The following is a 27,937-nucleotide window of genomic DNA, read 5'->3' on the forward strand; positions in this document are numbered from 1 at the left end:
ATGCCCTCATGCATCCAAAAGATCGGGAGGGAGAGCCAGGGGTGAGGTAACTTGCTTCATCTCTACCAGTCACCCATCACCGCCCTATTCCTTCGACATAAGTGCATGAACTGCACTTGCAGATGGAATCTCAGAAATGTAATATTATCATCAAATACAGCTGTAAAAAGCCACAACTGTTGGAGACATTGATCTTGTTGCAAATATGCGAGCAATTCTGTGTTGGTGCAGATTCTTCATCAGCATCGAAAGAACATTCATTCGTCTGTGCGCAACTTTTCGAGCAAAAATCATATTCCCCTTTCCAAATTTGAATGCACCTGTGGATATATATACAGGGGATATTATAAATACATCTGTGATGCAAAACATTCTTTGGGTTTGTGCTCTGCAGGTGAGTGACCAGCAGCCCGCTGTAAAAGGGCAACGGATATTCCTTACCTTAAAAGGAGGAATAAGTCTATTGATATCCGCTACTTGAATACTTCCGTGTGCACTCATTAAAACATGATATATAAGAAGCCTGTAGGAGCTTTGGATTGAAAAAGGAGGAAAAAGGGGAAATTACTAAAGACTTCCCTTAAACTTCGTGGACAATATATTTTTGCCCCTATACTTCGATTGTTACACATTACCCTCTAAAGTTTCATTTTGTTATATATGTTATGTTCCGTTCATTTTATGGAAAATAATTTTCGGAAAAACTTTTTTAAATTTTCCAATATTCATTTCACAAAAAATGATTTGATTGGGTAAAATACTTTCCATCAGTGGGAAAAAAATCTTCTAAAAGGGAAAATGTTTTCCACTTTTTAAATAGGGGAAAACATTTTCCATATCTTCTTTCACCTCAATTTCTTTCATCAAACACATTTTCCTTTAATGCCTTTTCTTTTCTTTTTATATATCTAAAAAAACGAGTTTTAAATTATTTTTTCTTTTTCTTTTTTTCCCTTCTTCTTCCTTGGCCTTGGTCGATTGCTACCCATCATGATGGCCGGTGATCAACCTTAGGCGAGCTCCAACCTTGCCATTGGCTGTTGAAGCTTGGGCTCACTTGACTCTAGTGAAGTCGAGCCTTGCCACTACGGCAAGGCTCGCTTTGTCCATTCTAGTGAAGCCGAGCTTGCCGGCCTTGGGCGAGCTTAGGCCTTGTGCGATCCGGCGAGGCTTAACTTCGCCGAAGTCTAGTGAGCTTGAGCCTCACCGGCTTGTGACGAGATTGCAATTCGCCAAATTGCGATGGTCACCATGGTCGACTAGCTAAGACCAAGGAAGAAGAAGGAAAAAAAGAAAAGAAAAGGAAAAAGTAAAAAAATTTGAAAATCAATTTAAAAAAAAATAATTTTTTTGAAAAGGAATCCATGGAGGAAAAGATGCTCCTTCTTGAACAGCGAAAAATAGTATATTTATTTTTAAATTTCACCCAAACATCGGAAAATATGATTATTTTCCTAAAAATGACTTTTTGGAAAATAATTTTTGGAAATGCCATATTTTTCATGAAACGAATGGATTAGTCTTTCCTTATTCTTTCCAAGCATGGACAATGCACGTGATTTGTAAGGGTTATAATGTATTTTCATATCATTTTTCGAAGGAAATCTCTCTTTTACCTTTAATTTCTATATAAAAACGAAAAAGTTAAGAAAGTAGAGAAAACTAAATTAACACGACATTAATATTAGAAAAATAAATATCAATAATAATATGACCTAATAAATACATGATGAATATATTAATAGAACTAAGCAACATATTGTAATAAAAAGCACAGTTGATTAAAAAGGAAAAACAACCTCAATAAGAGAAATATCAAATTAAAAAAAATCAACAATGATTATGCATATTTAAATAGTCAATTAATGCAAAAATGCTTCATCAATAAAAAATATTTAAAAAGATTGAAAAAATTACCAAAGAAGTCATAAACTCATTGCAATTATGCCAATTCAATCCTAAACTTTTCTTTTGCTAATTGAGTCTTAAATATTTTGTATTTGTTCCAATTCAGTTTATCCGACCAATTTTAATTAGAACATTAACATGGATGTTAGGCATCCTATGTGGCGCGGCCGATCGATATAGATAATTTTTAATAATATTTTAATTTTGTGAGTTTATTTATTTATATATTTTTTTTTTTTTTTTTTTTTTTTGGATAAGTGCATTGAAAATCCTAAAACTTGTCAACAAAGTTCAATTTAGTACAATTAAGTCCTAAAACTTGTTACAAAAGTATAATCGAGTCCTAATTAAGTAAAAAAACTTGTCAAATATATCAAATCAAGTCATTCTTTTGATAGCACTTTTTAAAAATTTTAGGGCTCGATTATACTTTCATGACAAGTTTTAGAATTTGATTGTACTTTTTGAAAGTTTTAAGACTTAATTATGTTTTTGTTACAAGTTTTAGAACTTAATTGCATTTTTTTTTTTAAATTTTAAGACTCGAGTGCACTTTTTGTGACAAGTTTTAAGATATCTAATGCACTTATTCACTTTTTTTTTTTTTCCCTTACCTTCTTCCTCTAGTTGATCGTTGGACTTTGGCAATCAACCAAAGGCAAGGGTTAGCAAGGTTAACCTCATCAGCCTTTAGTGAAGCTTGCTCGCCCTTGACAAGGCAAATTTCACTGTCGTTGGGCGAGGCTAGTCTCGCCATGATTGGGCAAGGCTCAATATCACTAGTGGCCAATGAGGTCAACCTCACCTAGTGATGGTGAGGGCTTGACCTCGCTAAATCCGACAAGGTCGAGTCTCGCCTAGTCATTGGCAAGGGCACTTAGTTATGCTCTACCTTGCCAGATCAAGTGAGTCTTGCTTTACTAGGGTTAGGTAAGGCTTGCCCTGGCTTGTGGCCAATGGGGGTGAGCTTCACTAGTGGCTAGTAAGGTAGACCTTACCAACTCTCGCCTCTGGCCAATCATCGAGGCATAAGGACTAGGAAAAAAAAAAAAGAGAAAGAAAAGAAAAGAAAAGAAAATTTTAAAAAAATAAATAACATTAAAAATTGTTCACATTATCTTTAGTTGTGCCACGTAGGATGATCGACGTCCAAGTCAGCAATTTTTGATTAAAATTGGCCAAATGAATTGAATTAACACAAATGCAAAAGGTTTATAACTCAATTGATCAAGAAAAAATGTTTATGATTGAATTGACACAACATTAGGTTTAAAATTTTTTTGGTAATTTTTCCAAAAAGATCACTCGAGATTCCGATTAATAATTTTTTTTTTTTTGTGAGTTGGGGACATCATCTCTTCTTATAATTTTTCCAAATAATCTAGTTAATCATATCCACTTTTAACATTGATTATCCCTTTAAAAATGCATATCGTAACCAACTATGAAATGAGGAGGCAACTGATCATGAAGCAGATACTACATGTACTAGAGGCACTTATCATATATGCCAAAAGAGACCTTACCCTTTGCGTTATCTCTCTTCATATATCATGTTGTTAGAATTTAATGGTTCTCTAACCTAGAATGCAAAGGTTATCACCGAACGGCTGCTCCATGGTCGTGTGCATTGTTTCCTTTATTAGTTCTCTTACCTTTGTTTTTCTCCTCCTCTTCGTCTTCTTCATGCTTTCTCTATATTGGTTATCCCTTCAAGGCTTGAGTTCATCCTGCATTTGGTATTTTGAAACTATCAAATTATGACAGGGAAGAGTACAAAAAAGTCCTAAACTTATGATATTGATACTAATTTAGTCTTAAACATTTTAATTTGATTCATTTAGTCCTAAATCTTTTTACATTGATATAAATTCAGTCTATTTGACCAATTTTTTAGGTCAACACTGATGTGGACGTCAGTTGGCTAGTGAATGCTGATGTGGCATTTCTTAAATCATTTTATATTTTTTTTTTGAAATCTTTTTATTAATTTTTTTCTTTTTCTTTTTCCTTTTCTTTCTCCTCTTTTTCCTCCTTTGGCTTCTTCTTGTAGTGGCCGATGAGGCTCTAGCGATGGCTGTGGCCCTTGCCTAGCCTTGCCCAGTGGCCAACAAGGCTTTGGCCATTGTGCAAGCCTCTAGCCATTGCTGGGAGAAGAAGGCCAAAAGGAAGAAGAGGGAAAACAAAAGGAAAAGAAAAAATAAAAAGAAAAAGAAAGATATTTAAAAAAAATTCAAAAAATATAGAATTAATTAAAAATTGCCATGTTAGCATTCACCAGTCAGTCGATCAACATCTACGTTAGTACCAAACTGCTAAAATTAATTGGGTGGACTGAATTGATATCGATATGAAAATATTTATGATTAAATTGGTCAAAATGTTTATGAATGAGTTAATACCAACGCCATAGGTTTATAATTTTTTTTTTTTTGGGTACTTTTCTCAATTATGACAAGTAATAGATGTCGAATTGTGACTTGATGCTTTTATTATTGAATTGTTAGCTTTTAGTGGTGAATCCATAAAATCACTTGTTATTCAGCATTACCAACATTAACCAAATGGGTAGTGTTGCTATGGGAAAGAAAAGATGTTGGTATATGTTAGAGTTAAAGCTTAAATTAAATTAATCAAAAATCGATAAGATATAAACTGATCGTGATTTTAAGGGCTTGTTAGTTTTGGCTTTAGCAAAGTAATTTTTGGCCCTGCATGGTAACACTTCTCATTTCTGTTCCTGGAACAGATTTTTTGTTTTTCTGTTCCAGGGAACAAAAAAAGAACATAAACGCGTTTAGTTGCGTTTCTGTTTTTTTTTTTTTGTTCCCGAACAAAATTGGAGCAAAAAAAGAAACACAAAAAGTTGCTTCTCGTTCCAGAAACAATTTTGAAGAAACGCTTCTTCTCTCTCTTCTCTTTTCTTCTTCTTTTCTTCTTCTTTTTTTCTTCTTTTTTTCTTTGGCCGGTCGCCAGCCTCGGCCATGGCCAGCGACCGGCCGTCGATGATGCGGGTGCATCCAACGTAGCTCCATCGACCAACTCAGAACCGTTCTTGAATCACTCACCCCATCACGCATCAGTCGAGGGCCGGCGACGCCGTCGAGGGTTGGCGACCTCGCCGGCCCTTGGTGAGGCCGAGCCTCGCCCAACCACGGCGAGGCTTGGCCTCGCCATGGCTGGGCGAGGCTGCCGGCCCCATCGGCCGGTCGCCGGAGGCCGGTGACCGGCTGAAAAAAGAAAAAATAAAAAGAAAGGAAAAAATGAAAAATAAAATAAAAATGTTTAAAAAATTAAAAGAAACAAAAAAGAATAAAATTTACCAAACGTGTTTCTATTAATTTTTATTCTCGGAACAAACATTACCAAAACGCGTTCTTTTGTTCAAAAATTGTTCCCCGGGAACAGAAACACTTTTTTTATTTACATTCCCCAACAAAAAAGAACGAAACGTTACCATTCGCACCCTTTGTTGCTCCTAGAGAATTTTCAAATGAAAAGTGATACGCTTCAAGGTTGCGAAAAATTGGGAGAAAAAATTCTGGATGACTTTATGTATATTGAATTTGTGTGTTTTATATGATTTCTAGCGCAAAACTCATACCAGAACTCAAATTCCAACTCCTACGAGAAAAGAAGAGATAAAAAAAGATGAAAGTGACTTCAAATATATCCAAATGAGGCGAATATCGGACTCGATATGTGTGTGAGCGTCAAACGATAAGACTCCTTTTAGCATCTGTCAACATGGGAACTGACACTTTGGCAAATTCACTCTCTTATTTCCACGTTTGAGTTTGCAGCGCATCGGATGGAATGTTAGATTTGGAGAGTTGGGTGACAATAGCTGTCATAGCCAGCAGGGTCATATAACTCCTCCAGTGGTCCCCTCAAGTTAGTTGTTACATTTATTATGTGGCTTGGGGAGGATCATCGGCAACAAAGTGAAAGCAGAAACTAGAAGAAAAGAAACTAGAGAGAGAGAGAGAGAGAGAGAGAGAGAGAGAGAGAGAGAGAGAGGATGGCAAGGCAAAAGGCAATGTTGAATTCAAGAAGCCAAGGCATTGAGAAGAAATGGGTGTGCATTCTGCTCGTGCTGGTGTCTGCCTCAGTTGCCTCATCTCAGTACATTGTGGAGACGCTTCCTGGTTTTCCTGGGAGACTTCCTTTTAAGCTCGAAACCGGGTCAGTTCGGATTCTTTCATGTCATTTCTCTCCTCTCTCTCTCTTTGACAGTGATTTGAACTAGATTTCTTCATGCATTGCAATTTCCGACACTTTTTATTGCGATGAAAACAACCTGTGTACAACGGTCCACGAACAGAGGGCATGGTGCCCCAGTGACACCATGGGAGTATGTGATTGATTTCTGATATGTACATACTCATCTTTTCAAAGGTGATGGTTCAATAGTTGCTGTCAGGATTAAATGTTGCATATTCTCACAAGCTCATCTATTTTTGCCATTATATTGGAGTTCTGACTTCCTGGTATTTGGTAGGTAAAGCAATTCTGAGTTCTGATAAGCACTTATCTTTTCTCCTCTTTTTATTTCCATCTTTTTCTTCTATTTTGCCAAAATTCGCTGATAAGAACATACTTACCCCTGACACTTTGGCTTCCATTCATTCGCTTATCCCTCATTAGTTACTTTAACCTAGAGGTGTTAAATGGGTTGTGCAACCCATTTATGGACCCATTTAAGCATAAATGGGTCGTTAATGGGTCAGGCCTTGAGAAATAAGGTACCCTGATGGGTTTTAAAAATAAAAGAACTAAAATAAATGGGTCTTAAATGGGTACCCATTTAAGACCTATTTACAAACCCATTAAAGTCTAAAGATGGGTTGTGCAACTATTTATTTTTCTTTTCTTTTTATATTTTTCTTTCTTCTTTTTTCTTTCCTCTTCCTCCGGTCGCCGGCATGGCAATGGCCGGCGACCGGCCAAGCGAGCCTTGAGGTTGCCGATCGGCGGAGGCCCGCCGCCGGGCGAGCTCGAGGTCGCTAGATCCGGCGAGCTCGAGCTCGCCCGACGCCGGCGAGCTCGAGTCTCGAGATCCTTAGGGCGGATCGCCGCGAGGCGAGGCGCAAGCCTCGCCCGGCGAGACTCGAGCTTGCCGCATCGGGCGAGCTCGAGCTCGCCAGATCTGGCGAGCCTCGAGCTCGCCGCGTCGGCGAGCTAGGCGAGCTCGAGGCTTGCCTGTGGCCGGCCGCCGGCTGTCGTCGTGGCCGTGGCGGCTGGCCAAAGAAAAGAAGAAGAAGAAGAAGAAGAAAGAAGAAAGAAAAAGAAAAAAAAAAAGAAAAAGAAAAGTTATATTTAAAAAATAAAATAATTAAAATTCGATTTTTAAATTAATTATTTTAAAAATTATAAAAATTGCCCATTAAATTTGTGTTGTATAAAATTATTTTAGTAATACCATTTTTTTAAATATATATCTATATATATAATAAATTAAGTTTAATTAAATGGGTCGGGTATGGGTTAGATATGGGTCGGGTTGGGTATGTGTCAAAATTTTTGCATTGCAATAAACGGGTCATAAACGGGTTAAATGGGTCGATTTGGGTCGGACCATTTATGACCCGACCCAAACCCGACCCACCCACCCGTTTAACGGGTCTACTTTAACCAAACTGACAAAGAAATAATATCTTTAGCTAGATTTTTTTTTTTTTTTTTTTTGGAAATACATTATACTCCTATTATCAAATTCTAAAGCTACCTTCATAATTAGTGTCAACAAGCGTGCTTCAAGCTACTAAGTTCATCTATAGTTACATTGTATGGGGAATCAAAGGGATGGATTTGATTTATTACATGGGTGTAATGTGACTGTACTACAAGTAAAATTGGTCCTGAAATGCAGGGATGCATTTGACATTTTATGTGATGTTATGGATTTGATTTATTACATGGGTGTAATGTGACTGTACTACAAGTAAAATTGGTCCTGAAATGCAGGGATGCATTTGACATTTTATGTGATGTTAATTGGGTATTTTGGTAGATGCAGGTACATAAGCGTTGGCGAGGTCGAGTTCTTCTACTACTTTGTGCAGTCTACCGGAAATCCTGGAGCTGATCCTCTTCTTTTTTTCATGAATGGAGGTCCCGGGTGTTCGGGTTTGAATGCCTTCTTGTTCCAGATCGGTCAGTTTCTTCTTCATTTTTCCTCCTATTATGTTACCACTATTCAAGTAGGTGTTAACATGTAGTATTTTGATGTCTGCAATATGCAGGTCCGCTTAAATTCAATATTACCGATTACACTGGGGGTTTGCCGTCGTTAATCTACGAGCCAGATGCGTGGACTAAGGTAATGCGAGAAGTAATATATTTGCCCTTGATTTCTGATTATTTAACAAATTGCTGAACCTCAATTTAATCGAAATATTGTCCTCTTATTGACTTCATACTGACTTTTCAACCCGCAAAATTATTAGACAGCCAACATTATATTCATAGATGCACCAGTCGGCGCGGGTTTCTCTTATGCGACGACAGCGTCGGCGTACAATTCCACAGACACATTGAATACTGCACAGATGCAGACCTTCTTAAGAAATGTGAGTGGAATTCTTCGCAGACCACGGTGGTTATATCAGAAAAAAAAAGGGTGGGAAATGAATGTTTATTTATATATGCAATGCAGTGGTTGGTGGCTCATCCAAATTTCGAAACCAATCCGGTATTTATTGGTAGCGATTCTTATGCTGGTATATACAATCCCATGCTTGCAACGGCAATTCTACAAGGTAAGAAATTCTTTTTTATAAACCTGAATGAATGGGATAAGCATGCATGTTATCGCCCTTCCCCATTTATTGATAAATTATCAAGTACACATTTTTTTTCTCTTTTCTTGTTGTAATTATGTAGGGAATAAAGCTGGACTTAAACCATACGTCCACCTTAAGGTATGCAAAAGCTTGCTCTTCATCTTAATTTTTCCTTCTTAAATTTGACATAAACTGCATCTTATGTTAATGTACTGTTCTTCTCTATGTCGAATCATTTTCAGGGAATGATACTATCATGTCCCAAGACGGACAGCCATCTTGAAGCAAACTCAAAAATTCCATTTGCTTATAGGTTGGCCCTTATTTCAGATGCACTTTATCAGGTGATTGAATAACCAATCATGTGTGAACTCATTGACAGAAGAGTAGTTGAGCATTTGTAAGTACTGGGTATGATCAATTTTTTATCTTTCATTATTAGGCTTTAGAAATGGATTGTGGTGGGGAATTTGTGGATTCGACAAATGCGAACTGCACAGAGGATCTAGCAGCGTATGACGAGGTTAGAGAATGTGCTATTTGAAGGGTTACTTTTGAAGCGGACCTGTTCTTTTTTCTAACCAAGCTCCTTTTTGGTTTGAGATTTTGTTGAACATAAAGTTTGAGTAGAGATGATTGGTTCTTTCTTTCTTATTTCCAGCTAGTTGAATTAATCAACAAAAAAAATGTTCTTGACCCTGATTGTGCTCACCTTTCACCAAAATCGAAAGAAGCTTTCAAATTAGCTATATCAAACCAAGAAAAGCACAGTAGGTCCCTCCAAGAGTTCACCAAGGATTATCTTGTGTCGCTGCCGAGGCCTCACGATCTTTGGTGCAGGGTCTCTCTCTCTCTCTCTCTCTCTCTCTCTCTCTCTCTCTCTCTCTCTCTCTCTCTCTCTCTCTCTCTCTCTCTCTCTCTCTCTCTCTCTCTATCTATCTATCTATCTATCTATCTATCTAAGTATGTTCTCTAATTATTTCATTGAATGTGACAGAATATTGAATATCTACTTGTCGTTATATGGGGCAATTATCCAGGCGTGCAAGATGCTCTTCATGTTCGACCAGTATGTACATGATTTGCCATGAATTCCTCTTTCAAATTTGTTTCCCTCAGGAGAAAACTAACCAAATAGTTGTATGTTATCATGTCCATTTGCAGGGAACTGTTAGCGAATTTTTCAGGTGTAATATCTCCTTGGCCTACACTGAAGATGTCGACAATGTTCTCGATTATCATAAGAATCTCACTAGTCTGGGCATGCAAGTTCTAGTTTTCAGGTACAAACTACTAAAACCAATAATTATAATCTTGTCGGAACATTTTGGCGAATGTGAAATTCAACAGAAAGAAAATTTACTTCACTAGAGTAGTGATGAGTAACTGGTTCTTTGCAGTGGTGATCATGACTTTGTTATTCCGCATAACGGTATCGAGGAGTGGATAAAGTGGCTTGATTTGACTGTGGATATAGATTGGAGACCATGGTTTGTAGATGGTCAAGTTGCAGGGTAAGCTTACAAAGAACTTGGTCGAGAAAATTGTTCAAAAAGTCCTAAATCTATTGCATGGCAATTAATCCAATTCTAAGCCTTTTAATTGTTCTAACTCTATCTTAAACCTATTGTACGGTAGCTAATTTAGTCCTTAAATTTCAAATTGTAATTCTAAACATTTTAATGATTTGTAAATTTAATTCTAAATCTTTTAGCAAATTGTCAATATAATCTTTTCGTCTAATTTTGGTCCAAAATAGTTGACATGGCAGCCCAATCAACCCCCGCTATCCTACAAGGTATAGTTGGTGTAGACATAAATAATTATTTAATTTTCAATTTTTTTCATATTCATTATAATTTTTTTTTTCATTTTTTTTTCTTTTCTAGCTCAAGGGCCAACCTTTGAACAATGGTTGGCGACACCTGCCCCCTGGCAAGGCCTCACTATGGCTGGTGAGGGCTCATGAGCCCTCGTTGTGGCTATAGCAAGGGCTTGGGTGAGGGCTTGTGATGCCCTTGTTGACCATAGAGAGGGCTCGCTCATGCACACAAGGGCTTGGGATGCCCTTGTTGACCATAGAGACTGTGACAGCAATGGTTTTGTGGCCCTTGCCTACGCTAGCATATTAAAGAAAAAAATTAAAAAAAATAAATAAAATGAAAAATAAATAAAATTTTTTTAAATAAAAAAATTATTAATGTCAACTCGATCGCACGTCATAGAGCGGTTGGCACTGATTAGATCAACACATCAGCAATTTCCTACCTAAATTAGCTAGAAGGACTGCATTAACAATTCATTAAAGGCTTTAAGATTAAATTGACTAATTGTCAATAGATTTAGGTTTGAACTGATACAATTAAAAGGTTTACAACATAATTGGTTGTGTTTATGACATTTTCCGGTCTCTTGAAAACTTTCTGTTGAAAACTTTCTGTTGAACTTACTTTTCAATTCTACCTTCATTTTGTCCTCGACAATTTAAGAGCTTCCGATTTCACCATGTTTTAATAGGTACACGAGGAAGTATACAGACAGCGGATATCGATTGACTTATGCAACAATAAAGGTAAGAACTTAAGACTTCAATGCCGCCTCTTCCTTCTCTGCGTGGTCTTTGGTGTCATAATACTCTCGTCCCTCTCTTAACGCCATTGATACAGGGAGCTGGTCACTCGCCTCCAGAATACAAACGCAGAGAATGTTACGAGATGTTTCATAGATGGATTCACTACTATCCTCTGTAGATCCAGACGTTTAAGTGTGGCTCCAAGATTCATTACTATCCTCTGCTGCTTTATTGAAACAGGGATGTGGTGTCTGGCCGCTAGCGTGTAGAATGTTATGTTGTGAGATGTTTCCTGGAGGGATTTATTTCAGTCTGCTGTAGATCCACGGGTTTAAAAGTTGGTTATGGAATAAACTCGTTGTCCCTCGACTATCAGCAAAACCTAAATAAACAAGTTATTTAGTCTTGTCATAATTGATGTGATCATACAGCAGATCCTGCGGCTCCCACGAAATTCAACGGCGGTAATTACCAGGGTTCTGGCAAGAATTTCCCCTTACAACACACCAGAAAGAAACTGTACGTGAGAGGAGAACGTTGATAAACCACAGTTGATATGCATGACACGTCAAAAACCAGAAAATAGCTAACTTGCCTTTCACGAGTTTACTTGGATTGCGGACAGCAAAAACATGGGGAGATATTTTGCCTAAGAGTGTTGATGAAATACCATTCAAGTGTGGATCAATGAGTGAATTGATAAAGGTTGTGAAGGGTCCTATGTTGATTCTTGGATAGGAAACATAAATGACCAGAAAATGAAAGTACTGAGACTGAGGTTGATTGTGTCCAGCCATATAAAAGATACTAGAATGTAAAGGTAAACCGAAAGTAAATTGAACAGTTGGATTATTTGATTGATTAGCGGTACCTTCTATTAATTGGAACATTTATAGCCACTATCCACCTTTAATATCAATTTCAGAAAAATCAAACATCTCCTGCCTAACTTCTACAATCTAGCAGTTCTTATCAATGGTTACCTAGAAATAAATGGCTCCATTACTTTGAAGGTTGTGCTCCTTCTCTTCTCCACAATTGCCACTATCAGTTGCTTATGGACTTCTCACTCTACTACTTGACAGTTGCACTGGGTTTACTCTTTTACAGATGCCCCTTTGACGGTTGAATACCAAATCATCGGAACCGACATTTAGACAATTTTTTGGATTTCATTCCATTGGCAGGTACATCAAACGTGATCTTTTCTGATAGGAAAATTTCCAATGTTGTTCTGAAGATGATAAGATAAACAAACGATACTAATGTGTGTTTTCATGGAATAGACAGGGTCATAGATTCATAAACCGATATATAGACGGTGTCCTAACCAAGTAGACTAATATGAGGAGTGGTGTGCAATTATCAAGGGATTGCGATTTGTAGTTGATTTGGCTAGTCAAGATGTTCGAATCAGCTACACATGAAAATTTTTCCTTCTCTCTTCTTCCCTCTTTTTCTTCTCTTCACGGACGAACATACTCTCTTCTCCTTTTTCTCTTTTCTTGTTCGGTCCACCGCGGCCCACGCTCACGCACAAATTTGATAAAGGGAGAATAAAATGGGCTGTGCTTTAAGAACATGGGCTGAGCTGACCCATATATTACATTTCTAGCTTCGCTGCCGATGCCTTTCGCTTTTGCCCATGCTTCGATCCAGTCCTCTTGAAGAATGTGACCGCAGGAACATCTGATAGCTGGTCTCATGGCTTTGAATAGATTATGACGAGCTTTTGCCCTGCCACCTTTGAAAGTAATATGTCAAAGTAAAGTTGAGATTGCAGCAAGGAGACTATGGGAGTTCTCTGAGGAACTTGTTACTAATCCAATATACACGAGGCAAAATAATCTAGAATTCCTGTCGAAATTCGTTATACAAAATTCTGGGGCAGGTTGCATAACAGGTTGGATTAAAGAAATTCGCAATCTCGCCTAAGGCAATACTCAATGCAGACACGCTATTCTCGAAAAGCAATGTTAATGATTTCTAAATGTGGAAAATGCAAACGCAAAGCCATGCAATATGGATTTTTCTTTAACAGATTCAAATAACCATTTTATGTGAAGTGCAAGACATACTTTTGGGTGAAAAAATTTAGGTATCATGAGGGTGTTCAAATGAATTGAAAGTTAGGTGTGGGATCAGTTGGTCTCTTAACTCACCTTCAACACCAACCATCTCTTTTTACCATTCTTCTGTCTGATTGGATGTCAAGTCATTTAATAGGGGTCCATATTTATATGACGTCTGGAAAACTGACATTAAGTCGCTTGGGTGCAACCACATTAGACCCCACAATCAATGGTACAGAGGGTCATAGCGCAAAATGTAAAATCTTCAATCACCTATCAATCTACCTAAAAGTCAATGGCTAGCTCTGCTCCACATAACAGTAACGAGAGGGAAGAGGGGGGGTGTCATTGGCACCAAAGTGGAAGCAGAAACGCCCGCGCGCGAGAGAGAGAGAGGCAAGGCAAAAGGCAATGTCAAATTCAAGAAGAAGCCAAAGTATTGAGAGGATGTGGGTCCCTATTTTGGCCGTGCTATTGTCTGCCTCAGCTGCTTCACCTCAATACATAGTGCAGACACTTCCTGGGTATCCTGGTAGACTTCCTTTTAAGCTCGAAACCGGGTCAGTTTGGATTCTTTCATGCCATCTCTCTTCCCCTTCCCTGCCGCAGCGGGTTGCAAAAGAAAAAAAAAAAGAAAAAGAAGCCATCCTTCACTTAATGCAATTTTGCAACAATTCTTATTTGACCACGACGGAAATGAGCCACTTTACAACAGCCCACAAACGGAGGGCACGGTGTCCCTGTGGCACCATAGATGACATAGGTGATTGATTTCTGATAAGTTGATGCTCTTTTCATGGGTATCGGTTGGGAGAATTACCAAAAAGTTATAAACCTATTGTAATTGTGTCAATTCAGTCATAATTTTTTTTTTTTGCCAATTTAGTCCTAAATCTTTTACAATTGTGCTTTAGTTTATCCAGGCCAAAATTGGCCGGTCAGACTAACATGGACACCGTTGTTCGATGAAAGCGACATGGCAATTTTTTTTCCCTACCTTCTCTTTCCTCTGGCCGGTGAGGCCGGCAAGGTCAGCCTCACCAAATTTGGCGGGGCCTCGCCTAGCGACGGCGAGGCCAGCCTTGCCATTGGCCGGAGGCCGATCGCCAGCCCTCACCTGGGCGAGCGCCGACCAGTCAGAGGAAGGAGAAGGTAGAAAAAAATCCAAAAATTCAAAAATAAAAATAAAAATTATTTAAAAATTGCCATGTTAGCTTTCACTTAGGACGGTTAGCCTCCACGTCGTGAGGTGCCGATCGGTCAATTTTGGGCGGATGGCAAAATTGCAAAAGGTTTAGGATTAAATTGGCCAAAAAAAAAAAGAATTAGGCCTGAATTTGGACAATTGCAATAGGTTTAAGACTTTTTTAGTAATTTCCCCCTATAGATGCAACGAGAATGGTTGAGGGAGAACTTTTCAATTGATTACTTAAGTATTATAACTTCTAAATCACCACAGGCGACAGAAATCCAATACGACATGACATTTGTGTGAATTTTTTAAAAGTCATTGCGCTCAATTAATGCATTCAAGTAATCGATTGAAAAGTTGTGACACGCACTTAAAGGGATAATTGTCCAAAAATTCCTTAACCTATTGCGTGACAGTCATTTCATAAATAAACCTTTCAATTATACTAATTTAGTTCTAAACCTTTTGATGATTTGTTAATTTAGTTCTAAAACTTTATTTTTATGTCAATATAGTCTTAAACTTTTTGAAGATTTGGTAACTTAGTCATACACCTGTTATTTGGATATTTAGCTAGAACGACTACACTAGCAAATCGTCAAAATGTTTAAGATTAAATTGGCAAATCATAAAAAAAAAAAAAAAATTGAGGCTAAATTGTTAAAATTAAAAGGTTTAGAATTTAACTGGTTTATGTACAATAAATTTAAAATGTTTTGGACAACTTTCTTGCAATCAAATAAGTGCCATAGAAAAGCTATGGCATTTATGGCGTTTGTATTCCGATTAAATGGTGTATATTATATTGGACTTATGACTTGAGGAATTGCCGAGTTATACTGGTTTGCTTCCTTTCACTCTTGAAACTGGGTGATTATTAATGTGACTACAAACAAGTGATTTTGGTTTCGAAATGCAGGGATCTTAATTGGGTATCTTGGTTGATGCAGGTACATAAGTGTTGGTGAGGTCGAGTTCTTCTATTACTTTGTGCAATCTACTGGGAATCCTGAGCTGACCCTCTTCTACTTTTCATGAATGGAGGTCCTGGGTGTTCAGGGTTGAATGCCTTCTTGTACCAGATTGGTCAGTTTCTTCTTCTTCTTCTTCATTATTCCTCCTATTGTATTGTCATTATTTCGTTACGACGCTGCCAATATCTTCAATTGTGAGTATACAGTATTTTGATGTAAGCGATATGCAGGTCCACTTAAATTCAATATTACTGATTACATTGGGGGTCTCCCATCATTACTCTATGAGCCAAATGCCTGGACTAAGGTAAAGTGAGAAGTCATAAATTTGCCCTTGACTTTGGATAATTTAACAGATTACTGAACTTTGATTCCATTTAAATATTGTTGTTCTATTTGTGTTCTTACTGACTTTTTTACACCTAAAATAACCAGACAGCCAATATTATATTCATAGACGCACCGGTAGGAGCGGGTTTCTCCTATGCGATGACTACATCAGCATACAATACCTCAGACTTATTGAATGTTGCACAAATGCAAACCTTCTTAAGAAATGTAAGTGAAAATTTTTAATGGATCGCGATGGTTGTATCATTATATTAAAAAAAAAAAAATTTGGGTATAAAATGAATGCTAATTTATATATGTGATTCAGTGGTTGGCGGCTCATCCAAGTTTCGAGACCAATCCAGTGTTTGTTGGTAGTGATTCTTATGCTGGTATATATCCTCCCATGGTTGCTACAGCAATTCTACGAGGTAATGAATTCTTTTCTATAAACCCGATTGAATGGAATTAACATAGACATTTTCGCCTTTCCACATCTATTGATGGACTTTGAAGGAAACATTTTTTTTTTTTTTTCACTTTCTTTGTTAAAAATTTGCAGGGAATGAAGCTGGACTTAAACCATATGTTCATCTTAAGGTATGAAAAAGCTCGCTCCTCATCTTATTTTTTCCCTTTTTAAATTTGACTTAAACTGTATCTTATGTTAATGTACTGTTCTTCTCTTTGCCGAATCATTTTCAGGGAATAATACTATCATGTCCTCACACGGACACCAATCTCGAAGCAAACGCAAGAATTCCGTTTGCTCATAGGTTGGCCCTCATTTCAAATGCACTTTATCAGGTAACTGAATAACAAATCATGTGTGAACTCATTGACACAACACCAGTTGAGCATGTGTGAGTCATGGGTATGATCAAATTATGTCCTTCATTATCAGGCTTTAGAAAAAGATTGTGGTGGGAATTTTGTGGATTCGACAAACGCGAACTGCAGTGAGGATTTGACAGCGTACAATGAGGTTAGAGAATGTGCATTCTTAATGGATACATATGAAGTAGACGAGTTATTCTTTTCTCTCCAACTCTTGTCTGGTTTGAAATTTATTTATCATACAGTCTGAGCGGCGATGTTTTGTTTGTTCTGTCTTATTTCCAGCTAATTGAATTGATCAGCGAAACAAATGTTCTTGACCCTGTTTGCACTTTCATTTCACCAAAATCGAAAGAAGCTTTCAAAATAGCAATATCAAACCAAGAGAAGCACGGAGGTCCCTCCAAGATATCACCAAGGATCATCTCATTTCATTACCGAGACTTCGCGATCATCAGTGCTCGGTCTCTCTCTCTCTCTCTCTCTCTCTCTCTCTCTCTCTCTCTCGCTCTCTCGCTCTCTCTCTCAATCTGTTTTCCAATTCTTCCTTTGAATGTAACAGTATTTCGAATATCTACTCTCCGATATATGGGGTAATTATCCAGGCGTACAAGAAGCTCTTCACGTGCGACCGGTATGTACAAAATTTGCCTATGAACTTCTCGCTCAAATTTATTCCCTCTCGAGAGAACTAACCAAATAGTTGTATTTTACCGTGTCAAATTTCTAGGGAACCGTCAGCGAATTTTTCAGGTGTAATATTTCCTTAGCCTACACCGAGGATGTCACCAGTGTTCTCGATTATCATAAGAATCTCACCAATCTGGGCATGCAAGTTCTAGTTTTCGGGTAAAACTTACTCAAACCAATGATTACAATGTTGTAGGAACATTTTGGCGAATGTGAAATTCAACAAAGAGAAAAATTACTCCAATCTAGCAGTGATGAGTAACTTGTTCTCTGCAGGGGTGATCATGACATGTTTATACCGCATAACGGCCTTGAAGAGTGGATAAAATGGCTTGATCTGACGGTTGATATAGATTGGCGACCGTGGTTTTTAGATGGCCAAGTTGCGGGGTAAGCTCAGAAAGTGTTCCGTCTAATGCAAGCTTTTCAGTTGAACTTCCTTTTCCATTGTCCCTTTCTTTTCGTCCTTGATAATATTAGAGCTTCCAATTCCACCATATTTTAATAGGTACACGAGGAACTACGAACACAGCGGATATCGATTGACTTATGCAACAATAAAGGTAAGAACTCAGACTGCAATATCGCCTCTTCCTTCTCCTTGAGTAGTCTTTGGCATCATAGTACTCTTGTCCCTAACTTAACGTCATTAATACAGGGAGCTGGTCACTCGCCTACAGAATCCAAACGCAGAGAATGTTACAAGATGTTTAACAGATGGATTCATTATCATCCTCTGTAGATCTACGCGTTTAAGAGTGGGTGCTAGAATAAAATTCTGTTCCTAAATTATGAGGAAAACTTTATTCACCAGTTATGGCCAATCAATGTCGAAATGACCTAGTAGACATGTATTGGAACATAAAGTATGCAGTTTCTGTATCAACTGAAGGAACATGCAATTATTTGTATTTAGAACTTAAACCAGCGGTCATCGCTCGGACACTGATGTCTTTCTTTTAACATGAAAATGGATTTCATTTTGGTTGCCTTAAAGTTGAAGGCAGAGCCACAGTCCGATTGACACCCCCCGGCCTGGCCGGGGCGCCCTTTTCCGATGAAGTTTTAGCACCCGGATTTGTACGCATCTCAGGAGAAAAATTGACCACACAAAATCCGCTTGCTAAGGCGTGATTGAGCGGGGCAAACCAGGCTGGTCGATGAGAGAGAACAAACCTAGCAGCAGCTCACTAGAAACAGAACGCGACATTGTTTGATAAACCCGAGTACATGCACATCACACATCAAACTGCAGCCAAAAGTTAACAAGCCTTTTGGATAAGAATTCCTATACAAATTATAAAAACCCAGCCGAAGCTTCCATCTCTACACTAATTCGAGTGCACAACGATTTCCTTCCCTTCTCCATGAACTATTGACATCATCATAGACACTTGTAAGGAATCATGTTTAATTATAAAAAAAAACGATTGTGGACTGCACTCTGTTTCCTTGCCCAACTTCACACAATTCCATCAGGACCACAGCCAAAGATTGTCATCTAGGCTATTGACACCAAAATTTTGACGATTCATTTAGTCATCCATTGTATAGAGAATTAGGTTCAACCCTCACCAATAAACAAAAACATTGATAATTTGCATTTGCATATTAGGAGCTTGTCATAAGCCCATATAAACTACATTATAATTGCACTGATTTAAGTAGGGAAAGCTCTTGCTTAATTGAATTATCTAGACCAAGTCCATGGGTGTGACATCCTGATTTTTAGGTTCTGATTTCGATTGGATAAGTCGGGCATTTCATCAACATGACTATAGTGTTGTTTTTCTCTAAGTGCGTGTTTGAAATGAATGGGTTGAAAGCCATTTGATATTTTTCCCAAATTTTTCTAAAAGTGGATCGATTGAGTTAGAAACAGAGCATCTGGTGTAAAACATTAATTTCATATCGACAGGACCCAAGCAGAAAATGTGATCTTCATCACTTTTAAAGAACACTTCTTAAGCTTTCTAATGACACCTGAATTGTTCAAATTGAAGGTCGTTTAGTCCTTTGATTGATTGCAAATATAATCAAACTGAATTTCATTAATAACTGAATAAGTGACCCTACCTTGGTTCACTTTCCTTTGCTTGGTTGTCTGTGAGACTTGGTCAAATGACCTGAATGCGTGCCTTACTTAATGCATATACATGTCTTTGTTAGATGAATCAGTAGGTTCGGTGTATAATCGATTGGGCATCCTATTGGATTTAATTAGAGTTGTGTTAGGTTAATTGACATCGATCATCATTTTGCCAATACAAATGATGGCCGATTATCATTAACATTAGTCATTAGGGGTCGGGATAGTCGAAATGCTTGAACTCCAAAGGCCACCCTGAGGCTATTTTTGTTTGATGATTTGAATCTTGTTTAGTTCACTGAATTGATGCTTGAGTGCGTGTTTGAAATGAATGGGTTGAATATAAAAGGGACTCCCACGAGGCTGTCAATGGAGGACACGGTGGCCGCAAGTCTGAGTTGGAGGCCAAGGCCGATGTCCAATCTGGTCTCATTTTCTACCTCAATTGATGCCTGAACATGTATCTGGTTTTTCATTCGGATTTGTAATAAACACTCGATGAATCATGAGTTTTCCTTATCGCACTTAGATTATCTAGTCTCTTTGTTTCATTTAGTGTTTATCTGAAGCCCGCTTTTCAATTCATTGTTTGTTTGATTGCTTTTCTTAGCATAAACTTGGAATTAGATTAGACTTTAATATCAAACCTACCTACAAGCATGTTGCATAGTCACTTAGTGCATTTTAGATTCCTTTGCCACGAAAATCGTATGCATGACCACTTAGATAACATCCTGAAAAATTAGGTATTGAAAGGGCACTAATATAAATGTTAGCATAATCTAAGTTCCCAGATCCGAAACTCTAGTCCATGGAAATCGAGTTAACCCTCTTGCTTCTCGATTAGGTGTAGCTAACCCCTGATATGAGGCTAGTGGCAACTCCTAGAAAATATTTAGGATGTTTAATGAATTTAAAACCAATCTCCTATCACGTGAATAAAGGGCTTGGGAGAGCCCATGTTCTGATTGATGTACCTTTTGGATGAACTTAAAAAGATGATTTGTTTGAGCAGTCTTTATGTGATTTGCCATTGGGAACGTGCTTAAACAATTACCTCTAAACTTATTTGTCGAGGGCTGTCCCTCATTGGATTGGGTCATGACAAATACGAATTGCAATCTCTCGCAAAATCAGTAATCATATCTACGTGCCGTCGGATATGATTGTTGATTTATTTCCAAATTTTAATAGATATGGATGATATTTGGGGTAGAGAATGCTATCTTTTGTTTGATTTTGATTTTTTTTTTATCATATCTAAAGTTATAAAAAAAGAAAAAAGAAAAAAAAAAGAAAAGAAAAAGAGGTAGATAGAATTAGAATATATAGCAGAAAGGATTAGGGTAGATTTTAATAGATAACATTACATTTTTTAAGTTAGATTGCATATTTAATTTGATTCTAAATAATCTTCTTTGAAATCAATTAAAATAAATTTGGATGGTTTTCTCTAGATAGATGGGATTCTAACTTAGGGTATATCCAGTTAAGATAATATTCCAATTTAAATTAGGATTTGGCTTAATTTAAATCCCAAAACGAGTTGGACAATATCTTAGTCTAGATAGCCAATTTTCACTATTTCTAATTTCGAATTTCATAAAAAAAAATAACAAAAACATCATTCTTGAATAAATTAGACTATTTCTAAGATAGACTACATGTTTAAGTTAGTATTTAATTAATTTCGAATTTAATGAAAAATACAAATAATGTCATGTGCACGCCACAAACAATTAGATTCACACCATCTATCAATTGTATGCTAGGTTCATTTGATTAAATTACATGTCATGTAGAGTAATTTAATTAGAATTGCATATCATATTAGAGTAGTGGCATATTAATTTTGTCCATCATCAAAAATTAGTTTTTAGGTCATTTAATTATATAGCACGCCACCTAAGAAATTGCACATCAAGATTCACATACTTAGGGAAGTTGCGTGCCATACCACAATAGTATATATGATTATCGTTAGAATTTGGACACTTAGATAAGTTATATGTTGCATGTCATACTAGATTAATAGCATGTATTGCATATAACTTAATTTTCATTAAATAATTAAAAAAAACTCTAAAAACATTTGAGTGGAATTGTGTATCAATTAGAAATCATGTTTAGGTTGAAAGTGTGATTTTGTAATTAATCTTGTAGATGCTACGTTATTTTAAGGTAAGTAAATTCTCTCCTTACCCTTGCAATTTATTCATCGCTTTAATTATTGAGTGTTTCATTGATGGTTATACACTCGCATGATCACCTCACATGTTGGTGGATAGATTAAGATGAATTCAAGCCACTTGTGAACATTTTTGAAATAAAAGAAAATGTATCGAAAGGGCATTAGAGTATCTAATATAATCAAATCCCAAAATCCACAATCTTTGGCACGTAGAAGTAAAAGTAATCTCCTAATACCTTACTTGGATTTCTAATCAATCCACCAAGAAATAGGTTAATGGCGATTCCAAATGAAATCAATTTGCATGTTTAAGAACTTGAACCCTAAGTCGACTTGGTGTGGATCTAGGAAAGCTTGAGCTAAGTCTAAGTTTAGTAATCCATTAACCAAACTCTTAAATGGTTTCACCGCTTGAGTTAAAGGTTGACTTAAGGACTCTCAAGACATTTTTCTATCATTACCAATTCTCTTGGTAAGTCACATGCCTTGCCTCATTGTAAGAAGATAATCACCAACCGAGCTTCAAAATAAATTTTAACGCTCAACTTAGCTAGAACAAAAGATGTAAGTGTCTAGTGATAGTGAAAAGAATGCTCTTCTTCACTTTGGGATGTTTCGAGCTTTTTGTGAGGATCCACTTGAAGTTACCAAAAAAAGCTGGTATAGGTGAATGAATAAAATCTTTCTAAGTCTTTTTCTCCAAAATGTTTTCATCCACAACTTCCTAAACTTGTCTTAGTGTGAGGTGGTTGTTGTCAAGGGATTATGGAAATTCTCCTTATTCAAGCTCAAAATAATTAGTAAGGGGACGCATTTGAGCATTTGGGAAAAAGAGAATGAAATGCATTCCATCATCTTGATCCATGTATTAGGCGCGAATAACTCCTCTGTCATGAGACATGGTTTTAGTTTTTCTTCACTCAGCTTGTGACATCCTCATTTTGACCGGATTTTCAGAATGGAATTATTTTGGCAAGTGATCATCGGATAAGTTACCTTGAGCATCAATAAACCATGAAGGCATCAAAAAAGGCCACTTTGGGTGAAAACTCGATTTTTCATATGCAAGACTTAAAAGTTCGGAAAGGAAGAAACGGGCCACGAGTGATGACCCGAGTGGACCCAAGCCCAAGTGGGCGGCCCAAGGCCACACGACCAAGGGGTGGGCGGCCAAAAGAGGCTCATGGGCCCTTCAAGCCCATCAAACTATCATTTCTCAAATTTTGGCATTTAATGCACCTAAGTACATGAATCGTGCATGAATATTGTGAGATCTTGGTGAATTGACCGAAATGCCCTCTCATTTGATTAAGGACAAAATGACAAAATTGAAAATTGGCAAGAGAGGGGTAGCACGTCCATGGGGCGGCAATTTGAAGGAGTTGAAGCCCAAATTAGCTAGTCTATTTTAAGCCTACACACTCAAGTGTCTAAATCCCCTCATTAATGCAAGGGACATATAAAGATGGGATGTTTCTCTCCCTCCTTCTTCCCCCAAACAACCAGCCACCTTCTTCGTCCTTACCCTCACATTTTCTCTCATTTCCCTCATTTGCAACTCTCAAATACACTCTCTCTCCCCTCACCACCAACTGAACACTACCCCCATTATTGGCACTTTTGCAAGCTTGTTCTTTCACTTTTCCTCTTGTTTTCCCTCACTGGCGAACACCCATCAAACCCCCGACACTCGGCCACCCTTCGCGCCGCTGGACCGCTTCTCAAGCCGACCGACCAACCCTCCTCAATAGCTGTTTGGTGCTGTGTAGCCCTCACCAGTGCTCCCTCTCACTCATCCCGGAGGCCGTACCGACATCAAGCCGCCGCTGAACTGCCGCCGTGCCACCATTGGACCACCGTCCAGCCACTGTCCAGCTTCCTCGCGCCTGTAAATGCATGACCAGCAGCCCTCAGCTGCTGTCGCCTTGCTGCTCCTCCTCGACGCTTATGGAAGCTCGGACGTGGGCGTAAGTGGCTTTCTAGGCCTTGATTAGGATTATCGTTGCACTTTAGGAGTAGTTTAGGACTTGATTATGGTTAAATAGTGATTTATTAGTGCGATATGTGAATGTTACATGTGATAAGTGATCGTTGAATTAAGATAGGCTATCGAACACTTAGCGATAAATTATTGAGTTTCAAAGTGATAGGTTATCAGACTTTAGGTGATAAGTTATTAGGTTCTTGATGATAAATTATCACGTTTAGGGCGATAGGTTATTGGACTTTTGGCGATAGGTTATTAGACTTTAGGTGATAAGTTATCAGGTTCTTTATGATAAGTTATCACTTTTAGGGCGATAGGTTATGGGACTTTTGGTGATAGGTTATCGGATTTTAGATAATAAGTTATCGGGTTCTTGACGATAGGTTATCATGTTTAGGGCAATAAGCTATCGGGTTGTGCTAAGTAAAGTTGATTTGTTGTTATATTATGCCATAATAGGATGATAGACTATTATATGATATATGTGTTATATGGGATACATATTATATGTTACTCATGTTATATGGGTTGAGTGGTAAGCCAAATGTGTTATAGGTATTATGTGTTGTACGTATTTGAATTGTCACGTGTATTATACGTATTATGTGAGTTATATGTGTTATACAAGTTATATTAATTGAAAGATGAGTTATGTGATGGGTTATGATGGCACGTGGTAAATGACTTTAATCTATTTTGATAAAGTAGTTTATAAGGCATGGATGAATTAAATGGTGCAATTATATATGATATAATATGACGCACATGTGTGACATGATGGCATTGGATAAGTGATGTGGCATATCGCATGGGTATTACATGGATTAACAAGAAAGATATGAAAAGAATTGTGTGATGGTATGCATGTGTGATCACTTAAGACTTTGATGCGTTTTACGAGGGGTGTGAACCTGTGTTGATGTGTTTTACATGGGACGATACCCGATTAAGTTCGGATACCCCCAAGTCAACGAGATGTCATCATGGATGGATTTCGGAACGAATCTCCTTATAGGAATGACCGTCTTGATGCGTTCACATGGGACAATGTTGTGCTCAATGGGGTAAGACGATGCCCCGGTTAAGGCGAATGACCGCGAACCTTGGAGTTGGCCTTGTGTCCTGAGTGGCCGTAATAATTTAAAATATTTATATGGAAAGTGCATGAAATTCGGGATAAGTACACTAATGGTGCCATAAGTTGTGTACGGCGCTCACTTTGGTGCCAAAAGTTTCCGTCGGATCACTTAAGTGCCAAATCGGAGGAAAAACGATCACTTTGGTGCCACCGGCGAGAAATTCAGCCAAAATAAATACGTGGCCTTTATATTTAAAAAAAAAAATCAACGTGGCTTAAGATTGTCCACGGTGGATAGCATAAAACGACGCCGTTGTCCTTTCTTCATAAGAAATGACGTCGTTTCTTGCCATCCATCGTGGATTCACATAGAAATGACGCCGCCTTGCTCCATAGTAAAAAACGACGTCGTTGCGAGAGGGAGTAAAATAGGGTTCGTATACGGTTCTCCTGACGCCGTCCGTAGCTTGCTCACCCACCGTCGTTTCACCCACCGTTCGCTCGCCGCCGTCGCTCGCCCACCGTCGCTCAGCCATCGCTGTAGTTGCACCATCGTTCACGATCGTTCAGGTTTGTCATGTTCTCACGTGGATCAATTTTGCGAAAAATTTAGGGTTCCGAATGGCAAGTTAGGGCACGGAGGGCAAATTGAGGGCTTGGCTCAGGGGGAAAGTAGTGGGAAAAGTGGTGGGGATGTCACTTTTATGGGGATGGAATAGAAAAATTGATTCTTCCATCGTTCGTTCGCTTTCTGTTGTGGGGACCGAATAGAAAAACAGGGTGCTGAGGGCTTGACTCGGATGGAAACAGTGGTGGGACCGAATTTGTTTATTTAATTAATTGGACTGCTTTTGTTGGGGGACCGAATGTGAATGTGATGAAATTGAAAAATGGGTGGTGGGGACCTCACTTTGTTTATTTAATTCGGTTTCTTTTGTTTCTGTAAATGCACCGAATTGGGGGAGATTTTAGTCGCATTTGTTCCTTGACAACAAAACGACGAGAACCTGCATGTAAAGTTGCCGATTCTGTCATGTGTTTCCAACAAAACAACAATAACTCTTTTTCTTTTTTTCCATTGGGTGCAGCATCGACATGGACGCAAATTAGGTAGGAGTCATTGTTTGCTATGGTGGAGAGTTTGTTATTGGCACTGAAGATTGGGAATATAGTGGTGGAAATGAAGGTACTATTTATGTCAATGTTTGGAAGCCATCATATATTGATTTTATGAGGGATTTGGTATATTTTTTACGATGCAAAGTGCAAAAACTACATTACTGTGTTCCTGGGAAAGAATTGAAGGATGGGTTGAGATTTTTTAATGACGATAATGGTATTAATGATATAATTTACCATTATCTTCACGGTGAAGAAGTTAAAGTATATGTTGAGTATTATAGTGAGGATGAGGATGAGGATGATGATGAGCAGACCACCCTTTGAAGGAGGAGAAGTGGGGGATCCTGTTCAAGCAAGTAATCAGGTTGGGGATGAGTTTAGGTTAGATGGAGGGCAAAATGATAGGGAGATAAGTCATATTGATAGAAATGAACAAAGAGGGAGATGTCCTGAAATCTTGGATGAAGACTTCATTGGATTAGAATGGGAAATTGCTTTATCTAGTGAATCGGAAGATGAATGTTTGGTTGTAGTAAATTTCCCAAGTGACGAAGATGATGATGAACTCGCTTGATCAAGACAAAAGCAAAGGGAATTTCTGAGAAAAAAACTTGTAGCTTCGGCAAGAAGGCCCGAGTCAATAAATAGAAGTGAAGATGAAGAAAGCTATGGCAATGAAGTTGCTGGTTCTGAAAATGAGCTTGACAATGATGATGAAGAACTTGCTCCTCGAAGAAAAAGTAAGTACCCTTGTTATGATCCGTGTTGATAAACTGTTTTGTCGGTGGGCATGATATTTGATGATGCCAAACAGTTCAAGGAAGTTGTTGTAAAGAACTCAATTGGTGAACAAAGGAGGAGCGTTAAATTCATTAGAAACACGAAGGAGTTTGTGAGAGCTAAGTGCTCACAAGCTAATTGTTCGTGGAACTCTATGCTTGCGCTTAGTAAGAATGGGTCATTCCGTATTAGGTCCTTTCGGGAGGAGCATACTTGTCAATTATCTTTAACAATAATAAAAGGGTAACAAGTGTGTGGTTATCAAAGCATTTTTCAATACTATCAAAGAATTGCCCGAGATCAAGAGTCCTCAATTTCAACGGTTAGTGAAAGAGCAAGTGGGGGTTAATGTGTCGAGGAATCAATGTAAGAGAGCGAAGATGAGGGTGATGAAGATATTGATGGGTGGGGTATAAGGAAGAATATGCGCGTGTATGGGATTATCCGAGGTGAATGTATGTTTCAAAACCCATCTAGTAGGGTATATGTAGAGGTTGTGGAGAGGCCACTCCACGATCTTTGGGCCTAGATTTGATAGATTTTATGTCCGTTTTGATGCATGCAAACGAGGCTTCTTGGCTGGTTGTAGAAGAGTTATAAGTTGGATGGATGCTTTCTAAAGGGTTTATGCAAGGGGGAGTTGTTGGCTCTTTGTGGGGAGAGATGCCAATAATCAAATATTCCCGATAGCTTGGGCGGTGGTAAAAGATAGAGAACAAGGATATTTGGTCCCGGTTCCTAAAATTTAATGGCTGACCTTGAGATAACCGATAGGGGAGGATGGGCATTCATGAGCGACCAACAAAAGGTAATTTCATTGTCAATTATAATATACTCCCTTTTAAAATTTTTCACTTGCATATTTTTCTTGACTTGTATTTATTGGTTTGAATTTTTGTAGGGACTTATTCTGCATTGGCTGAATTGATGCCACATGCTGAGCATAGAATGTGCGCAAGGCACATATATGCAAACTGGTCAAGGAACTTCAAAGGAGATAAGCTGCAGAAGCAGTTCTGGCAGATAGCAAAGAGTACGAATATGGCTGATTTCAGATTAGCCAAACAAGGATTGTTGCAGTTGACAAAGGACGGTTTTGATGCACTCTTCCATACGAAGCTAAGCCTTTGGTCTCGAGCCTTCTTCAGCGAAGAGTTCAAATGCGATATCATTGATAACAACCTTAGTGAAACTTTCAATGGTAGAATTTTAGAGGCCAGTGCAAACCAATCATCGCATGCTTGATGATATTCGAGTTATAGTTATGACTAGACCGCATAGGCAAAGAGATGAGGCTACAAAATGGAGTAGAGACTGTGGCCCTAGGATT

General features: G+C 38.1%; 2 protein-coding genes across 2 annotated transcripts; both read left to right on the plus strand.

Annotated features, from left to right (window-relative positions):
* Positions 1-5,882: 5,882 nt before the first annotated feature.
* LOC104453015 (serine carboxypeptidase-like 18) lies at positions 5,883-11,676 on the plus strand. Its single transcript, XM_039316514.1, has 14 exons — positions 5,883-6,093; positions 7,928-8,064; positions 8,154-8,230; positions 8,358-8,480; positions 8,567-8,669; positions 8,794-8,831; positions 8,936-9,037; positions 9,136-9,216; positions 9,355-9,534; positions 9,691-9,762; positions 9,858-9,976; positions 10,094-10,207; positions 11,211-11,265; positions 11,360-11,676. Exons 1-14 carry the CDS (start codon positions 5,930-5,932, stop codon positions 11,441-11,443), a joined length of 1,449 nt encoding a protein of 482 aa, XP_039172448.1. The 5' UTR covers positions 5,883-5,929; the 3' UTR covers positions 11,444-11,676.
* A 2,066-nt stretch (positions 11,677-13,742) lies between these two features.
* Positions 13,743-18,273, plus strand: LOC104453014 (serine carboxypeptidase-like 18). The gene is given in 16 exon segments (XM_010067516.3): positions 13,743-13,897; positions 15,480-15,541; positions 15,544-15,615; positions 15,734-15,810; positions 15,939-16,061; positions 16,162-16,264; positions 16,396-16,433; positions 16,539-16,640; positions 16,738-16,818; positions 16,956-17,063; positions 17,066-17,134; positions 17,233-17,304; positions 17,401-17,519; positions 17,637-17,750; positions 17,869-17,923; positions 18,019-18,273. Coding segments are annotated over 16 exon segments (1,392 nt in total). The 5' UTR covers positions 13,743-13,784; the 3' UTR covers positions 18,103-18,273.
* Positions 18,274-27,937: the final 9,664 nt, after the last annotated feature.

Source organism: Eucalyptus grandis, chromosome 7 (assembly GCF_016545825.1).
Source record: "Eucalyptus grandis isolate ANBG69807.140 chromosome 7, ASM1654582v1, whole genome shotgun sequence".
NCBI lineage: Eukaryota > Viridiplantae > Streptophyta > Magnoliopsida > Myrtales > Myrtaceae > Eucalyptus > Eucalyptus grandis.

What these genes read in the sequence shown, in the direction of transcription:
- LOC104453015 (XM_039316514.1), top strand. Translation starts at nt 5,930, where the DNA reads ATGGCAAGGCAAAAGGCAATGTTGAATTCAAGAAGCCAAGGCATTGAG. An exon ending in ATCTAGCAGCGTATGACGAG is followed by an intron (nt 9,217 to 9,354) that starts GTTAGAGAATGT and finishes TCTTATTTCCAG; the next exon opens with CTAGTTGAATTAATCAACAA. An exon ending in CTCACGATCTTTGGTGCAGG is followed by an intron (nt 9,535 to 9,690) that starts GTCTCTCTCTCT and finishes TGAATGTGACAG; the next exon opens with AATATTGAATATCTACTTGT.